The sequence below is a fragment of the Macaca mulatta genome, chromosome 13, assembly GCF_049350105.2.
Source record: "Macaca mulatta isolate MMU2019108-1 chromosome 13, T2T-MMU8v2.0, whole genome shotgun sequence".
Classification (NCBI taxonomy): domain Eukaryota; kingdom Metazoa; phylum Chordata; class Mammalia; order Primates; family Cercopithecidae; genus Macaca; species Macaca mulatta.
In genome coordinates, this window is record NC_133418.1 from 100,166,475 (window position 1) to 100,181,892 (window position 15,418).

The 15,418-nt window shown below is 53.5% G+C and overlaps 1 protein-coding gene and 1 long non-coding RNA gene across 17 annotated transcripts in view; one reads left to right on the forward strand and one right to left on the reverse strand.

Annotated features, from left to right (window-relative positions):
- Positions 1-15,418, forward strand: part of ADCY3 (adenylate cyclase 3) — a 101,966-nt gene that overhangs the window by 63,864 nt on the left and 22,684 nt on the right. For all 16 annotated transcript variants that reach the window (XM_077958232.1, XM_028831418.2, XM_028831419.2 and 13 more), the window contains 2 exon segments: positions 14,481-14,611; positions 15,186-15,297. In XM_077958232.1, the coding sequence (XP_077814358.1) occupies positions 14,481-14,611; positions 15,186-15,297 (243 nt within the window).
- On the reverse strand, positions 9,760-15,389 carry LOC144333879 (uncharacterized). The gene is made up of 2 exons (XR_013403011.1): positions 13,724-15,389; positions 9,760-11,745 (listed from the first exon to the last, which is right to left on the reverse strand). It is a non-coding gene; the product is annotated as an uncharacterized LOC144333879 (long non-coding RNA).

Sequence of the window (15,418 nt, forward strand, 5' to 3'; positions counted from 1 at the left end):
AGAACTGAGCCTCTCTGAATCATACTCAGAATCACTTCCCAGGGATCAGAACGTGGTTGATATGGGAGGATGGAGGGATGATGGGCAGGCCTGTGCTTCCTTCACACGCATCCTGCATGGTCAACTGGCCCTGTGCCAGGTCCTCCCTCGGGGAGTCGAGGACGGTCCACAGTGCCCACCCTCAGGAGGAGGCTGCGGCTGGGGCACATAGAGGGAGAGCCCAGGGCAGACTGCACAGGGTCTAGGGCAGAAAGCCATCCCCGTCTTCACCCATGGGACCTTGGGGAGTGGGCTGAGGTGGACGCTGGGTGGGTGTCCATTCGGGTCTTGGACTGCACAGAGAGCACAGCTGCCTCTCCCCACATCTCCTGCTTTAACCCACATGCAGGGTCACCTGTGAGTAGGAATGGTGTTTTTCCTTCATGCTGGTCTTACAGGGAAGAACCGCCCATTGACCACAAGCATCAGACCCCTCTCCGGGGAGCCCTGGAGCTTGGGATGCTGGGAGGCTGCCATTTCCTAAGCTCGGAGTGTATCTCTTGCTTTTCTGAATGTCCTTCCTCTGTGACCTTTGCCCAAGCCTGGTCACTGTTTCCCTCAAGACCTTATGCTCTGAAGACAAGGTGTCATCAACCCTGAGCCCTGTTCTTATAGGCCCTTGGTAGGGGGGAGGGGATTCGGAGCCAGAGGCCGGTTGCCTCTTGGCCTGGGGTTGGGCTTCTAGTGCCAGGCCCCACCATGCCACTGTTATCCTGGCAACAGTGAGATCGGGGCTGGGGGACCACTAAGAGTGGGAAGAGGAGACGAGGCTGGTGTCTAGTGGGAGAGCTGTGCCTCTGCCTCTGGATCCATAGCTGCTCTGCGTCTTGCTCGTTGCACCACGGCTGCATCATGGCTTTCTCGGCGTCTAATGTAATGGGTCCAACCCACTGTCTGCTTCACAGGGGACAGACAGACATGTGTCCACCCGCAATATCAGCCTTGCGTTGTACTCGCTATCTTAACTTCTTCACAGAACCACCCACAAAGATATCTCATATTTTTAGTTTTTCTTTTAGCCTCAAACGCCTGTCGGTGTGAGAAAAGCCAGGTGTGTTCCTCACGATGGGAAGTAGGCACTGGTCCTTCTGTTGGTTCCAGCTCTCACCTCCTGGATGTCACAGAATGCTCTTCATTTCAACCTTCCAGGACTTAGCAAAACAAACCCACATTTTAGATAATGCAGGTGATGAACCCAAAGAAAACAGGTTGTCCTAAAGCAGTGGTGGGTTCCTGGTGGCAGTGGGAGGATGTTGGCTGTGTCAGGGTGGACATGAGCAGAGCTGGCGAAGACAGTGCTGCTGACGGCCCATGCATGGGCTGTGTGGCCTCTGAGCTGGGCTCTGCTGGGCTGTGGCAGGTCTTAAGCCTTTGCCACATCCTCCAGCAGAATTTTTCTCCAAACAGTTGTAGAATTGTCCATTGTGGCCAGTGTTGTGGCGCATTTTATATTTATCTGGCTCTAAGAATGAAGTTTTGTTAGTAATAAGTGTAGTTTTATTGAACGTTTACTTTGTGCCAGGCCCTAGATGGTGTTTTCAGTTTATTATTCCGTTTAATATGAGATCTCTCATTTACTAGCTGGCACTTCCTCCTGGCTCTGTGTGGGAGATCTGCTTACAGGAAGAATCAGTTAGGTAGTCCTTGGACCGTAGCTGGCCTGTGGGTATCTGTTTTGTTTGACCTTCCCAGAGTGTTAACATTTTCTATTACTTAAACATTTGTACATTCTAGATAAAAACCTGGATTTTTGACTCGCTTAGAAAATGGAACGATCTGGCAACAAAGGCTGCGAGTAAGACTTGCATTCACATTCTAGCTAGGTCACTGAGCTAAGTACTTACCTCCTCTTGAGCCCAGAGTCCAACACCAGACGTGGCAAGACCTTATCTGTACAAAAAACTTAAAAATATATAACCAGGCTTGGTGGTGGTGTGCACCTGTAGTCTCAGCTGCTTGGGAGGCTGAGGCAGGAGGATCACCTGAGCCCAGCAAGATCAAGGCGCAGTGAGCTGTGATTGTACTTCAGCACTCCCGCCTGGGAGACAGTGGGACCCTGTCTCAAAAACAAACAAAACCATTCAGACCACAAGTATTTCAGGCACTTTTCTAGGTACTGGGGATACAGTTGTGAGCAGAACAGATTCTAGTGCGGGCAACACACATTAAACAGATGAGTATGTGCTATGTCAGGAGCTAGGAAGGGCTGTGGAGAAAAAGCAGAGGAAGGAGTTTAGGGAGTGCCACGGGTAAAGGTGGAAATTTTGTCTGTTTAATTTAATTTTCTTGGGCCTTTATGCCCGGGGTGGTACTGAGTTGCTGCATCTGGGTCAAGGACAGAAGCAGGTGGTGTTTGCTTCTGTGCCAGACATTGCAAGCGCACTTCCCGCCAATCACAGATACGAACCCTCTGCGTCCTTCTCAACACAAGGCTCCAGGCAGCTGCTCTCTGCCCATCAGAGTTGGCACAGCACTTGTGACGACAGTGTTCTAGAACTGCACTAGGTAGAAATATGGTAGCCACTTGTCATATGTGGCTATTTAAATTAATTAAATTTAATTAAATTTTAAGTCACTTTCAGTAGCACTAGCCACATTTCATGCACTCAATAGCTAAATGTGGCTGGTGGCTGTCATATTGGACAGCAAAGATACAGAACATTTCTGTGGTTGCAGGAAGTTCTATTAGTGCCATCCTAGAGGATGGTGGCTTGCCCCTTGGGCCAGGTCTCCTAATTGACAGCTCGTTAACTCATCAAACCTCTAAGGAGTACCTGCTCTTTGCCAGATACTCATGGTGAGGGCTCCAGGTACCACACACGTGGCCATCTTTGGGCCCAGTGGGCTGTCTCCTGAGACTGCAGTCACCTTGGCCCACACGGTGGCCCCTGTCTCTGGGGACTGCACAGGAGGCCAGGCCAGTGACCCGAAGTCCCACGTGTTCAGCGTCCCCTCTCCCGCTCTGGCAGGGTAAGAGCTCTGTGATTTCCCTCACTGTTCCAGATGACATGGCCTGTTGGCTCGTTAGTCTGGCTCCGCCAACACTGAGATTAAATATGGCCCTGCTTCTCTTGGGGCCTGTTGATCTGGGGACTCTGGGGACACTGGCCTGGTGCCTGTTCTCATGCTGGAGGTCTTGTTTCCAAATATGCTGACTTTTAAAGTTAGGCAGCTCCTCCCTCCTCTACATTCCCACAGCATTTGGCTGAAGACTGAAGAACTCTGGCCCTGGGAGATGAGTCTGTCCCCATGTGACCATTGCCCCACCCATTCAAGCTCTTTGGAGTACTGTTTACCTTTGACCTTCCCAGCATTTAGCTCAGGGACATGCATTGATGACCAGTGACTGTTCTTCGAGTGACTGAGGTGGTGAACATATCTCTTGGGCAGGGGCAGCACACATGGGCCCCCTAGTCTAAATGGCAGCAGTATTGGAGGTTCCAGATTTCACACAGTGTGGTCCTTCGTCCCCTCATTAGGGAGAGGTGAGCTGTTTGGGCTCTGGCCTCCCAAAGTTACTAGGCCCGGTCCTTCTCTTCATTCCCTGCCTCCCACAGCCACCTCTGCTTGGGTAATCAGGCCATGATGGATACCCTGGTGGGGTGCAGTGACTTTTTGGCTTCCAAATTGGCTGGACACTCTAAGAATCTGGATTAATTGGGACCAAGACAGACTGGTTTGTGAAACATCTGTGGGTATGCTCACAGCCTGTGATGGGTTACAGTGACATGTATTTATTGTGTGTACTCAAGCACACGTGAATTTATGACACGTGAATACACACGGACACACCTACCCTACAGACAAGCAGACTTCATATACATGCCTCATGCAGACACTAGACAGTAGACACGTACATGCAGATGCATGTGTGTACATGTGCAAGCGCTCGCACATGGACACATAAACACACTCCACATTCACACTCCCAGCCACCTGAGCACTGTGGGTCTCTCTCAACCTGTCTCCCTCTTACAAGGATGTTGTAGAAACTTAGCTTCTCACCAGCCAACCTCATTTATCCAAATCCCTCCTGGCCTCCTTGCTGTAATTAACTCCTGAATGCCTCATCAGAGCCGAAGCTGTAACAGCTCAGATGCCCCGAACAGTCCTGGCCGCTTCCTTCCACCTCAGCCCTAAGCCAGGGCGAACCAAGGCCTGCCAGGAGTCACCCCTGAGTAGAAGGGGGCTTGGGTGGTTCCTTCTCGGAGCCCTGTGGAGGCCATGCCGACAGATTGCCCTGGGGTGGTGGGGCTCACAGCCCACCTGAGAAACTCAACAACTCTGCTTTCGGCTGAGATCCCAGCCCAGCAGGCCCGGCATCTTGCCCCGGTCCTTCTCCACCCTCCACCCCACCGCAGGCCTGCACATTGCCCAGGGCAGGCCTGGTTGCTTCTTCCCAGGATCTGGGCAGGTTCTTGCTTTACCCAGGAAACCTACTAGGAACTTTCAAGGCTTGTTTTTTCTCTGGATGTTGATTCTTTTCCCAGAGAGGGTCAGGGCCTTGACTTTTATTACCATGCTGTATTTTTAGGATAACCATCAAGGACTTGAGGCCTGAAGAGCCTGAAGACTTTACCCTCCTTCCTCTCTATGCAGAGCCACATCTCGGCACCCAGGCCTCAACCCCCAGGGTTGGTCACACCCCCCTCCTCCGGGCCAGCCTTCCACCCGTGCTCGGCTCCTCCCATGGTCCTCTCTGTTTCTGGGAATGGGAGTTTACCACCTCTCAGGGCAGCACATTCTTTGAACTGTTTGACTCTAAAAATTCTTCCTTCTCTGACAGCAGCACCCTGTTCCCCAGCAGCCTTTCCTCATTAGCTTTCTCTCTTGGGGCCTCCAAAGCAAGTCTTGTCCCTTTTCTACACAGCAGCTTTCCTCGGACTTAAAGACAGCTTCCTAAGAAGTGGGTAGGAGGACGTGGGGCTAAGGACACAGCCTGGTTGAGCTGGACCGGGGCCCTTATTTTCTGTGACACAGCCCAGAGCCAAGGGGCTTGTTCAGGCAGCTACTTTATGCTGGGAATTCGTTTTATTTTTTTAGGGATGGAGTCTTGCTCTGTCACCCAGGCTAGATCAGGCAGTGGTGCGATCTCAGTTCACTGCAGCCTCTCTCTCCCGGGTTCCAGCGATTCTTGTGTTTCAGCCTCCTGAGTAGCTGGTATTACAGGTGCCCGCCACCACGCCCTGCTAATTTTTGAATTTTTAGTAAGGATGGGGTTTCACCATGTGGCCCGGGCTGGTCTTAAACTCCTGACCTTAAGTGATCCACCCACCTCAGCCTCCCAAAGTGCTGAGATTACAGGCATGAGCCACCATGCCCGGCCTGGGAATTCATTTTAAATCTAACAGCATCTCAAATGGTAGATGTCTCCGCTTTACCCCCCGCAATATTGGTACACTGTGCCTCTCCCATTGTGTTCTCCTGCAGTTGGTTTTGGGGACTCAAGTAGAGACTATGACCTCTATCCCTTTTGAATTTCATCCTGTATGTTGCACCAGATTTCAGCAGAGCAAAAACCACATGAGCCACTTGTCCTAGTGACACACTGGCCACACATTTCTAAATACATCCTCTGTATCTTCTGAGAAGTTTGTCTTCTGGAAGGATTTACACTTTAAACAAAGAGGCCTAAGAGACACCCTTTTTTTTTTTTTTTTTTTTTTTTGAGACGAAGTCTCGCTCTGTTGCCCAGGCTGGAGTGCAGTGGCGCGATGTTGGCTCACTGCAAACTCCGCCTCCTGGGTTCACGCCATTCTCCTGCCTCAGCCTCCCGAGTAGCAGGGACTACAGGCACCTGCCACCACGCCCGGCTAATTCTTTTGTATTTTTAGTAGAGACAGGGTTTCACCGTGTTAACCAGGATGGTCTCAATTTCCTGACCTCGTGATCGGCCTGTCTCGGCCTCCCAAAGTGCTGGGATTACAGGCGTGAGCTACCGCGCCCGGCTGAGACACCCATTTTATAGATGAGGAATGAAGCCCCCAGGGTGAAGTGCCTGCCCAGGGCATGGGGGCCTTTGCAGCCAAACCCCGGACCAGTAAGCTTTGCTCTACCCCCCAAAACCCAGGGGTGATGTGGCCGCTTCTCTGACAGATGTTCTGATTTTAAACATGCTTTGTTTCTTCAGCAAAGCCACCTTTGGGATTAGTCATTACTATCTTACCTCAACGGATACTCCTCTGTTTAGTCCAGGCCATCAGATAAAAAGCTTCAAATGAAGGAAGGGCCCTTTTTCCACAGTCCGGTTCTCTGGAACCCGGCCACCTCCCCAACCGAAAGTCACAGTCCAAGAGCGAAGCCACCACAGGCCACAGCTTCAAGACGCCACAGGCTGAACAAGTGCAGTCCTGGGAGAAGTGGCCTTTGTGTCCTCAAGTAATTTTTATAAAGGAGAGACAACACCAAAGCGGCCTGAAATTGATCACAAGAATTCATACCATGATGAATATCACCATTCAATTGTGTACTGATTATTATATATCCTTATTCAATGGCTATATTCATTGTATATACAGGTTCAGTATATACTTTTTCAGTGTGTATGAATAGTGATGTTCAGTGATGGGCATTGAATAGCGATGGAATGTCCAGTGCCAGGAGCTTTCAAGAGGTGGGGCACAGTGGCCGGGCATGTGGCTCACGCCTGTAATCCCAGCACTTTGGGAGACCAAGGTGGGCAGATCACCTGAGGTCAGGAGTTTTGGACCAGCCTGGCCAACATGGTGAAACCCTGTCTCTACTAAAAATATAAAAATTAGCTGGGTGTGGTGGTGGGCACCTGTAGTCCCACCTACTCGGGAGGCTGAGGCAAGAAATCACTTGAACTTGGGAGGTGGAGGTTGCAGTGAGCCGAGATTGCGCCATTGCACTCCAGCCTGGGTGACAGAGTGACTCTGTCTCAAAAAGAAAAAGATGGGGCACGTTTCAATAAAGTTCTGAAAATCACACTATAAAACAATTGTAACAATAAAAAAGGATTACAGGAAAAGAAAACATACAAAGAATATGGAAGCTGCCAAGTAACCCTTGCCCCCTGGGCACTGCCCCGCTGCACCTTCCCCTGCGGCAGCTCCTCACAGTGGGGTCCTGTGCCATCCCTGGGCTTCGGGAACGGGGCGAGGTCACCGCACGTCGTGTCCTGAGGCGCACAGCCATTTCTACCTCAAAGCGCGTTGCACTGGCTTTGAGGGTCATGTTTTCTGCTGCTTCCTTACCCCACCAGTCCTCGGTTGCAGGTTTTGCCTCCTACTTTGATATGGCTGGAGGCAGTGCCTTTAGTAGGTAGACTCTTAAGAATGTTGTACAAATAACACCCCTCCACACATGCACACACGCATGCGCACCCTGCAGCTGCTCCTTTCCCCTAAATTTCTTTTCCTTCAAATCTTGTTCCTCAACAGACACTTTGCAAGCTTCAAGTGCATGCATGTACCTCAAGGTCCGTGGCTTCCCCACCCTGATGAGCATGGGTAATGCTGAGGCCACAGCCCCACCAGCCACACTCTGGGTAGGGCAGCCTGAAGTCCTGGCGATGGGCTCAGCTGAACCAGGGCTGCGCCCCCCGCACAGGCTTGGCCACTTCGTGTGGCAGTGACAAGGGCTACGTGAGTTTCCATGGGCGTCAGCAGCTCGGGTCCTTGGGCAGCGGCTCCTGGCGCATGGAGAGGCAAGCAGGGGCCTCCTGTGGGCGTTGGGGAGCAGCAGGCCTCTGTCGAGGTCCAGGGCTGTCCTAGATTCAGGCCCCTCACATTCAGCCCAGTTAGGTACTTTCTGAGTACACGGTAGCCACTCATGCATGCTCTGAGACAGGGCTTTGCCACATGGGCCTCTCCTCTCCTTGGCCTGTGAGGAGCAGCGTGGGGCAGTGAGGCCAGGGAGGATGGGTGACCCACCAGTGTCCTTAGGCCACAGGGTGGGGATGGAGCCATGGAGGCAGCACCCTCCTTTTCCTCCTCCTCCCCCCTCCCCCTCCTCCCCTCCCCCCTCCCCCCTCCCCCCTCCCCCCTCCCCCTCATCCCCCTCCCCCCTCCCCCTCATCCCCCTCCCCCCTCCCCCTCATCCCCTCCCCCCTCCCCCCCTCCCCCTCCTCCCCTCCCCCCTCCCCCCTCCCCTCCCCCCTCCCCCCCCTCATTCCCCCCTCCCCCCTCCTCTCCCCCCTCCCCTCCCCCTCCCCTCCCCCTCCCCTCCCCCTCCCCTCCCCCTCCCCTCCCCCTCCCCTCCCCCTCCCCTCCCCCTCCCCTCCCCCCTCCCCTCCCCCTCCCCTCCCCCTCCCCTCCCCCTCCCCTCCCCCTCCCCTCCCCCTCCCCTCCCCCTCCCCTCCCCCTCCCCTCCCCCTCCCCTCCCCCTCCCCTCCCCCTCCCCTCCCCCCTCCCCCCTCCCCCCCCTCCTCCTCTTTGCTCAATGTGGGTCCCAGGGAGGATTCCAGGAGCTGCCACCACTACTGCCTCTGTACCCCCCACCCCTGCCTGGTGTCTGCAGTGGCAGCCACTGGATGTCTTTGAGGGCATCAGATGCCATGGGGACAGTGGATTGCAGAGGAGGAGCAGATCAGGGTGCTGGGAGACACATCAGAGGCTGTTGCAAGTTCCCCCCGAGGCAGCCGCAGGGCCATTTCTGTGAGGAGGACCCACTGGGAGGGGCTGCCTGATTCCCAAGGCTGGGGCAGCATGGAGCCCTGGGGAGGGTGTCCAGAGCCAGACCCGCACTGTCGGGGCCTCTCTGTGTTACAAAACACCAGGACTTCAGTCTGGGTCCTGCTGCTTGCACAGAAAGCCAATCACTGTGACAGCAATTATTGCCAAGGAATAAGGCTTTAATCGGCTGCTGCGGTAGGGGAGATGGGAGCTCAGTCCCGAATCCATCTCTGACTTACTCAATCCGGGGTTTACACGGCAGGGAAAACATGGAACAATGTGGGATACACTAGGAATGAGGGGTCCTGAGTCTCATTATCTGGATGTGGTGATCTGGTTGGTGAGTTTCAGTTATTCAATACTTCATTTGAGAGGCCTGAAGGTCCTTTCCTGAGGAAGGAACTCAGATAAATAGAAGTTTTAAGCCTTAAGACCAGAGGGATACATTTCTATGTTTATTTAAAAGAACAGTCTATGGGACTATTGGAAAGGTTTTAACCGATGCTCCTGGGCACTGGGGGGACCTTCACATCTGTAGCAGAACAACATTAAAGCAGATGAGATAACTGGGGTGGGAAAAGCACAAAAACTCACCCATTCCAGGGTCTCAGAGCCCTGGGTTCAGGGTCTGCCACTAACCCTTCGGGATGTGTAACAGACAACTTCATCTCTCTGTGCCTAGGTTTTGTCATATGCAAAATTGAGACAATATTGCATATATATGATAATACAGGGTTGATACAGAAGTTTTAGCAAAGGAGAGGGATGATTTTGACTGGATGGATAGTGTCTATCACCTGGTGGGGTGCTGTGTTCATGAGAGCTACAGAGTGAAGCCAGCGCAGGGTGACCGTTCTGTCATTTGGCTCCCTAGGAGGGCCACTGCCTTCCCCCACCCCCGTTTTGGCTGTGGGTCTCCTTGGTTCGGGCATGGCCATAGGTTCCCCCTTCTCAGGTTATGTCCAAGCTGACTAGGAAATCGGGAGCCAAGCCCAAAGGCCTTGAAGGATGTTCCCTTTCTAAGAAAACTATGGTCCTTCCAGAGAAGCCTAGGTCAGGGATAGGATCACAGCTGGAGGCAACAGGAAGTTCCATGTTTATTCCAGTTTAAAAAAGTATTTTTAAAAAGAACCACCACCAGCACCCTATAGCAACTTTGAAAAAACGTTTCAAATTTTCTCTTAATTCGGTCTTCCAAGTTAAATGAGCCTTTTTTCTTTGCATATAGCCTTCTGCCTTTATTTCTATGCACACAATGATCCTGGTGTCAGCTTCACAGAACACAATTTTGCCCTGCTCTTCTCTCTGTACTTTATTGTTGCCATGATAAACAGTACTGTTGTTTCATTATGGTCATTCTTAAGGTTGTAGAATCTTCCATCCAGAGGATGTGTCATTTTAATTAGCCGTTTACTGGGTATTTGGGTGACTTACAGTTTTTCCACAAGTGTTAAGTCAAACTGCAATGCAGATCATCTTCTACGTATATCTTTACTTCTGTTGGATTTGGGGGGATAACTTCTCAGAAGAGCTACTTCTGCAGCCACAGCCCACACAGCACACAGGCCAGGTGTGCGGTCAGGTGTGTGGGCAGGGAGGGATGTAGAACGCGAGGTTTAAGAACGTCACAGCGCTGTGCTGGCCTCCCTCCCAGCCTACATGGGGGTATAGATATTGGGTAAATACAGCCATTCCAAATGGGAGAAATTGGCCAGAACAAAGGGGTTACAGGCCCCATGCAAGTTCGAAATCCAGTGGGGCTTCTTTGGAGCTCAAATTTTAAAGCTCCAAAATGATCTCCTGTGACTCCAGTTCTCACATCCAGGTCATGCTGAGGTAAGAGGCGGGTTCCTGTGGTCTTGGGCAGCTCTGCCCCTGTGGCTTCGCAGGGTACAGCCTCCCCTCACAGCTGCTTTCACAGGCTGGCGTTGAGGGTCTGCAGCTTTTCCAGGCGCATGGTGCAAGCTGTCAGTAGATCTACCATTCTGGGCTCTGAAGACGGTGGCCATCTTCTCACAGCTCCACTGGGCAGTGCCACAGTAGGGACTCTGTGTGGTGGCTCCGACTCCACATTTCCCTTCCACACTGCCCTAGCAGGGGTTCTCCATGAGGGCCTTGCCCTTGCAGCAAACTTTTCCTTGGGCATCTCCATATATCTTCTGAAATCTAGGCAGAGGTTCCCCAAATCTTAATTCTTGACTTCTGTGTGCCCACAGGCTCAACATCACGTGGAAGCTGCCAAGGCTTGGGGCTTGCACCCTCCGAAGCCACAACCCAAGCTCTGCATTGGCCCCTTTCGGTCATGGCTGGAGTGGCTGGGACACAGGGCACCAAGTCCCTAGGCTGCACACAGCACGGGCACCCTGGTCCTGGCCCACGAAACTACTTTTTCCTCTTAAACCTCAGGGCCTGTGATGGGAGGGGCTGCTGCAAAGGTGACTGTCGTGCCCTGGAGACATTTTCCACATTTTCTTGGTGATTAACTTTCAGCTCTTCGTTACTTACACAAATTTCTGCAGCCAGCTTGAATTCTCAGAAAATGAGATTTCCTTTTCTGTCGCATAGTCAGGCTGCAAATTTTCCAAATTTTTATGCTGTTTCCGTTTTAAAACGAATGCCATTAATAGCACCCAAGTCACATTTTGAATGCTTTGCTGCTTAGAAATTTCTTCCACCAGATACCCTAGTCATCTCTCAAGTTCAAAGTTCCACAAATCTCTAGGGCAGGGGCAAAATGCCGCCAGTCTCTTTGCTAAAATGTAACAGTCACCTTTACTCCAGTTCCCAACAAGTTCCTCATCTCCATCTGAGACCACCTCAGCCCGGACCTTATTGTTCATATCACTATCGGCTTTTCTGTCAAAGCCATTCACCAAGTCTCTGGGAGGTTCCAGACTTTCCCACAGTTTCCTGTCTTCTGAGCCCTCCAAACTGTTTCGACCTCTGCCTGTTACCCAGTTCCAAAGTCACTTCCACATTTTTGGGTATCTTTTCAGCAACGTGCCACTCGACTGGTACCAATTTACTGTATTAGTTCATATTCATGCTGCTGATAAAGACATACCTGAGACTGGGAAGAAAAAGAGGTTTAATTGGACTTACAGTTACATGGCTGAGGAGGCCTCAGAATCATGGCGGGAGGCGAAAGGCACTTCTTACATGGTGGCAGCAAAAGAAAATGAGCAAAAAGCAAAAGCAGAAACTCCTGATAAACCCATCAGATCTCGTGAGACTTACTCACTATCACAAGAAGAGCACGGGAAAGACTGGCCCCCCGTGATTCAATTACCTCCCTCTGGGTCCCTCCCACAACACGTGGGAATTCTGGGAGATACGATTCGAGTTGAGATTTGGGTAGGGACACAGCCAAACCATATCAAAGAGCAAAACCACTGTAACCGCTTCAGGCAGGGGCCAGTGCCTGCCGGGCATGCTCCCGTTGTCCTAATGGTGTGATTTCCTGTAAGAAAGGTGATAAATTCTCCCCATGAAGCTACAGAGTGTAGACGACGGGGACCTATAGCAGAGCTGATTCTCCCAAGGGAGGCCTCTGGTTTATTAGGTGCTGAGGGCCCGAGTACAACAGCAGACTCTGGGGACCACTTGGCAGCTCTGCCCAGAGGAGTGGAGTTGAGCCTTCACCACCTCCTCCTGCTCCAGAGCAGGCGCATCTGACATGCAGGATGAGCTGACTTCTCTCGGGCCTCAGGGACCCCTGAACTCAGCAGAGCTGGAGCGGTGGGGCCTGCTCCCCTGCCCAGACCTTGTCAGGAGGCGAAGTCCCTGGCTGCTGCCCCTGTGACCTGGGATCTGCAGCCATCCAGTCAGGCCCTGATTGCTGAGGACCAAGCCACTGGTTCTAGGTTTTCTGGCCACTCTGGACCAGGGTGGTAATGTCTGGGATCTGCACTCTAGATACGGAGCTCCTGGGCATCCTGAGTCCCTGCCCACGCGCTCCTCGCCTTTCAGCAGCCGACCCCATGGCAACACGGGCCTAGCCACCCCGAAGCCCTCCACCCTGAGGGTCAGTGGCCACCTGTCCTCCAGCCACATCTCTGCCTCCAGTTCCCTGGCCTCTGCCTGTGCCTGCTGTGGTTTCATTGGTATCTTGACCCTTCTCTGGACACACTTTCTTTAGTTGCGTCCCCGCCATGAGCCAGTTCTCATGCCCCTTGGCCTTTTACAGTTTCCATCCTGCAAAACCTCAACTTGGGGTTCTCCCCCAAGTGCCCCCCACCATCCTTCACCAGACGCCATCATCACCGTCCTCCCCTCGGGGACGGGGGCAGTGCTGCCCTCTTGACCGGCTCCCTGCTGGGCCTCCTGCCCCTGGCTTTGCCTCCGCAGCACCACGTTCTGTCCCTGGTTTTCTCTCGCTACTGATCATCCAACCCATGGCTTCCAGGGCAGACGGTTCAGCCCACTCTCCTGAGCGCTGCCTGCAGGTGCCCGCACAGAGGCCCTGCGGCGCCTCAGAACCAAACCCTGTCTTTGCCCTCACATCTGCCACTCCTCCTCTGTTCCCCGTTCCAGAGACCGGTGCCACTCAAGCCATGGACCTCTTCTGACAAGAGCCACACAGTAAATACTTTTGGCTCTGTGGGCCACGCGATCTCTGTCAATTCTACCCCACTCTGCCACTGGAGTGTTAAAGCAGCCAGAGACAATATATCAACCGATGAGCATGGCTGGGTGCCAGGAAAACTTGATGGAAACAGAGAGGATGGCTTGAGCGCAGGAGTCCAAGACCAGCTTAGGCAACGTGGCAAGACCCTGTCTCTACAAAAAATGTAAAAATTAGCTGGGTGTGGCGATACATGCCTGTACTCCAAGCTACTTGGGAGGTTGAGGTGGGAGGATCACTTGAGCCCAGGACGTTGAGGCGGCAGTGAGCCATGTTTGTACCACTGCACGCCAGCCTGGGCAACAGAGCAAGACCCTGTATAAAAAAAAAAGAAAGACAGCAGCAGTCAGCTTGAGCCCACAGGCCACAGTTTGCTGACCCTGATCTAAACCCTGCCCAGCTCTCAAGCCATATTTGTTTTTACCTCCATGGAAATCCCTGAAGGACCCTGGTGTGCTTTGCGTGTGTCTGTGACTTTGTGTACATGGCTGCCTCCGACAGGAGTGACCTCAGCGTGGTGTCTTGGGCTCGGCCAAGGCTCCTCCAGGAAGGCTTCCTTGATGCCTCCTCCCCAGCCGACCTCAGCCCCCGCTTCTCTCTTGCGCAGTCCTCTGCTCTCTTTCTGGGCACAGAACTTGCCATGCTGCACTGGGCATGCTTACCTGTGTCCCGGTGTGATCCTCCGCTCTCTGAGGTGGACGATCTTGCTGGTTTTGTGTTGCTGGCACCTTGTGTGGTGCCTGGTCTGCTGTCAGTCTTTGATCGGGTCAAAGCAGAATTTCGTGAGCGATGGCTCTGTGCAGCCACGGCGGGTGGCTGAGGTGACCCCACAGGGCTCCTACCGGGAGCGCTCACGGTACAGCAGCCCACGCAGGACTGTTGCGCTTCTTGTGGCACGAGGATGCTGAGCACAGAGCCACATTTAGGATGCTTCACTGCGTTTCTGGCTCCCCTCAGTTGCTCTGAAGGGGCCATTGCCACCCTCAGCCTTGTCAGGGCCAGAAGCTGCCTGTCCCAGACCCCTAGCTGTTCCCGAGGCAGGTCTGTGAGGTCTCTCTGGAGGGCAGCGTGGTTCCCGGCTCATGTTTCTTGCCAGGATCGGGGCGTTTCTTCCAAGAAATATCTGAACTTGCCCCTAGCAGGCCCTACCGTTGCCTCTGACCCTCTCCTGTCCCTCACAGGAGAACCTCATGCTTTCCATCCTGCCCAAGCACGTGGCTGACGAGATGCTGAAAGACATGAAGAAAGACGAGAGCCAGAAGGACCAGCAGCAGTTCAACACCATGTACATGTACCGCCATGAGAACGTCAGGTACGCCGGCCCGGGGTGCGGGCTCTGATGACAGAGCAGGCCGTGGAGGCTGCGTCTTTGTAGGACCCACTAGGTGCTGTGGGCTTCGAGAGGTTTTCCAGGGACCAGAAGCGAGGCTCCCCACGGCACTCATCAACCCGGCGGGAGAAGCTGCCGGCAGGTGTTTAAGCTACAGTGTGTTCTAGGCTGCCTGGTCCAACCCCATCATAGAACAGACATCACCCAGAGTGGGGAAGGGACTCCTGTGAGGTCACCCAGCTGTTCGGGGCCAGCACTGGGGCTAGAGCCCTGACCTCTGATTCTAGGAAGAAGGATGAGTTCAGCCCGGGCAGGAGGGGGCAGTGTGGGGTGGTCCCCAGGCACCACAGGGAGGGATGCCTGCAGGGGGAGGTCCACTAGGACAAGTGCAAGGTCAGAGCCCTGACTTTACCTGGAAGGGCCAGGGTCTCACTGCCCTGGAGGGGGTGAGGGAAGACCTTCTCCCACCCTGATCCTGGCCGCCCTGCGGGTTGGAGAGGGAGCGGGCACACCTCGCTGCCTAGAGCCTCACCCCCACGGTTCGTTCCTCATGCAGCATCCTCTTTGCCGACATCGTGGGCTTTACCCAGCTGTCTTCTGCCTGCAGTGCCCAGGAGCTCGTGAAGCTGCTCAACGAGCTCTTTGCCCGCTTTGACAAGCTGGCAGCTGTAAGTCCCTGGTCCCGCCTGGGTCTCCGGCGGGGCCTGCCCTCATGGCCTGTGCCTGGCCACCATCCCCGGCCCCGTGATTTTCTCCCTCTGTCCTTCCTCTGCTTTCTTGGCCACTCCT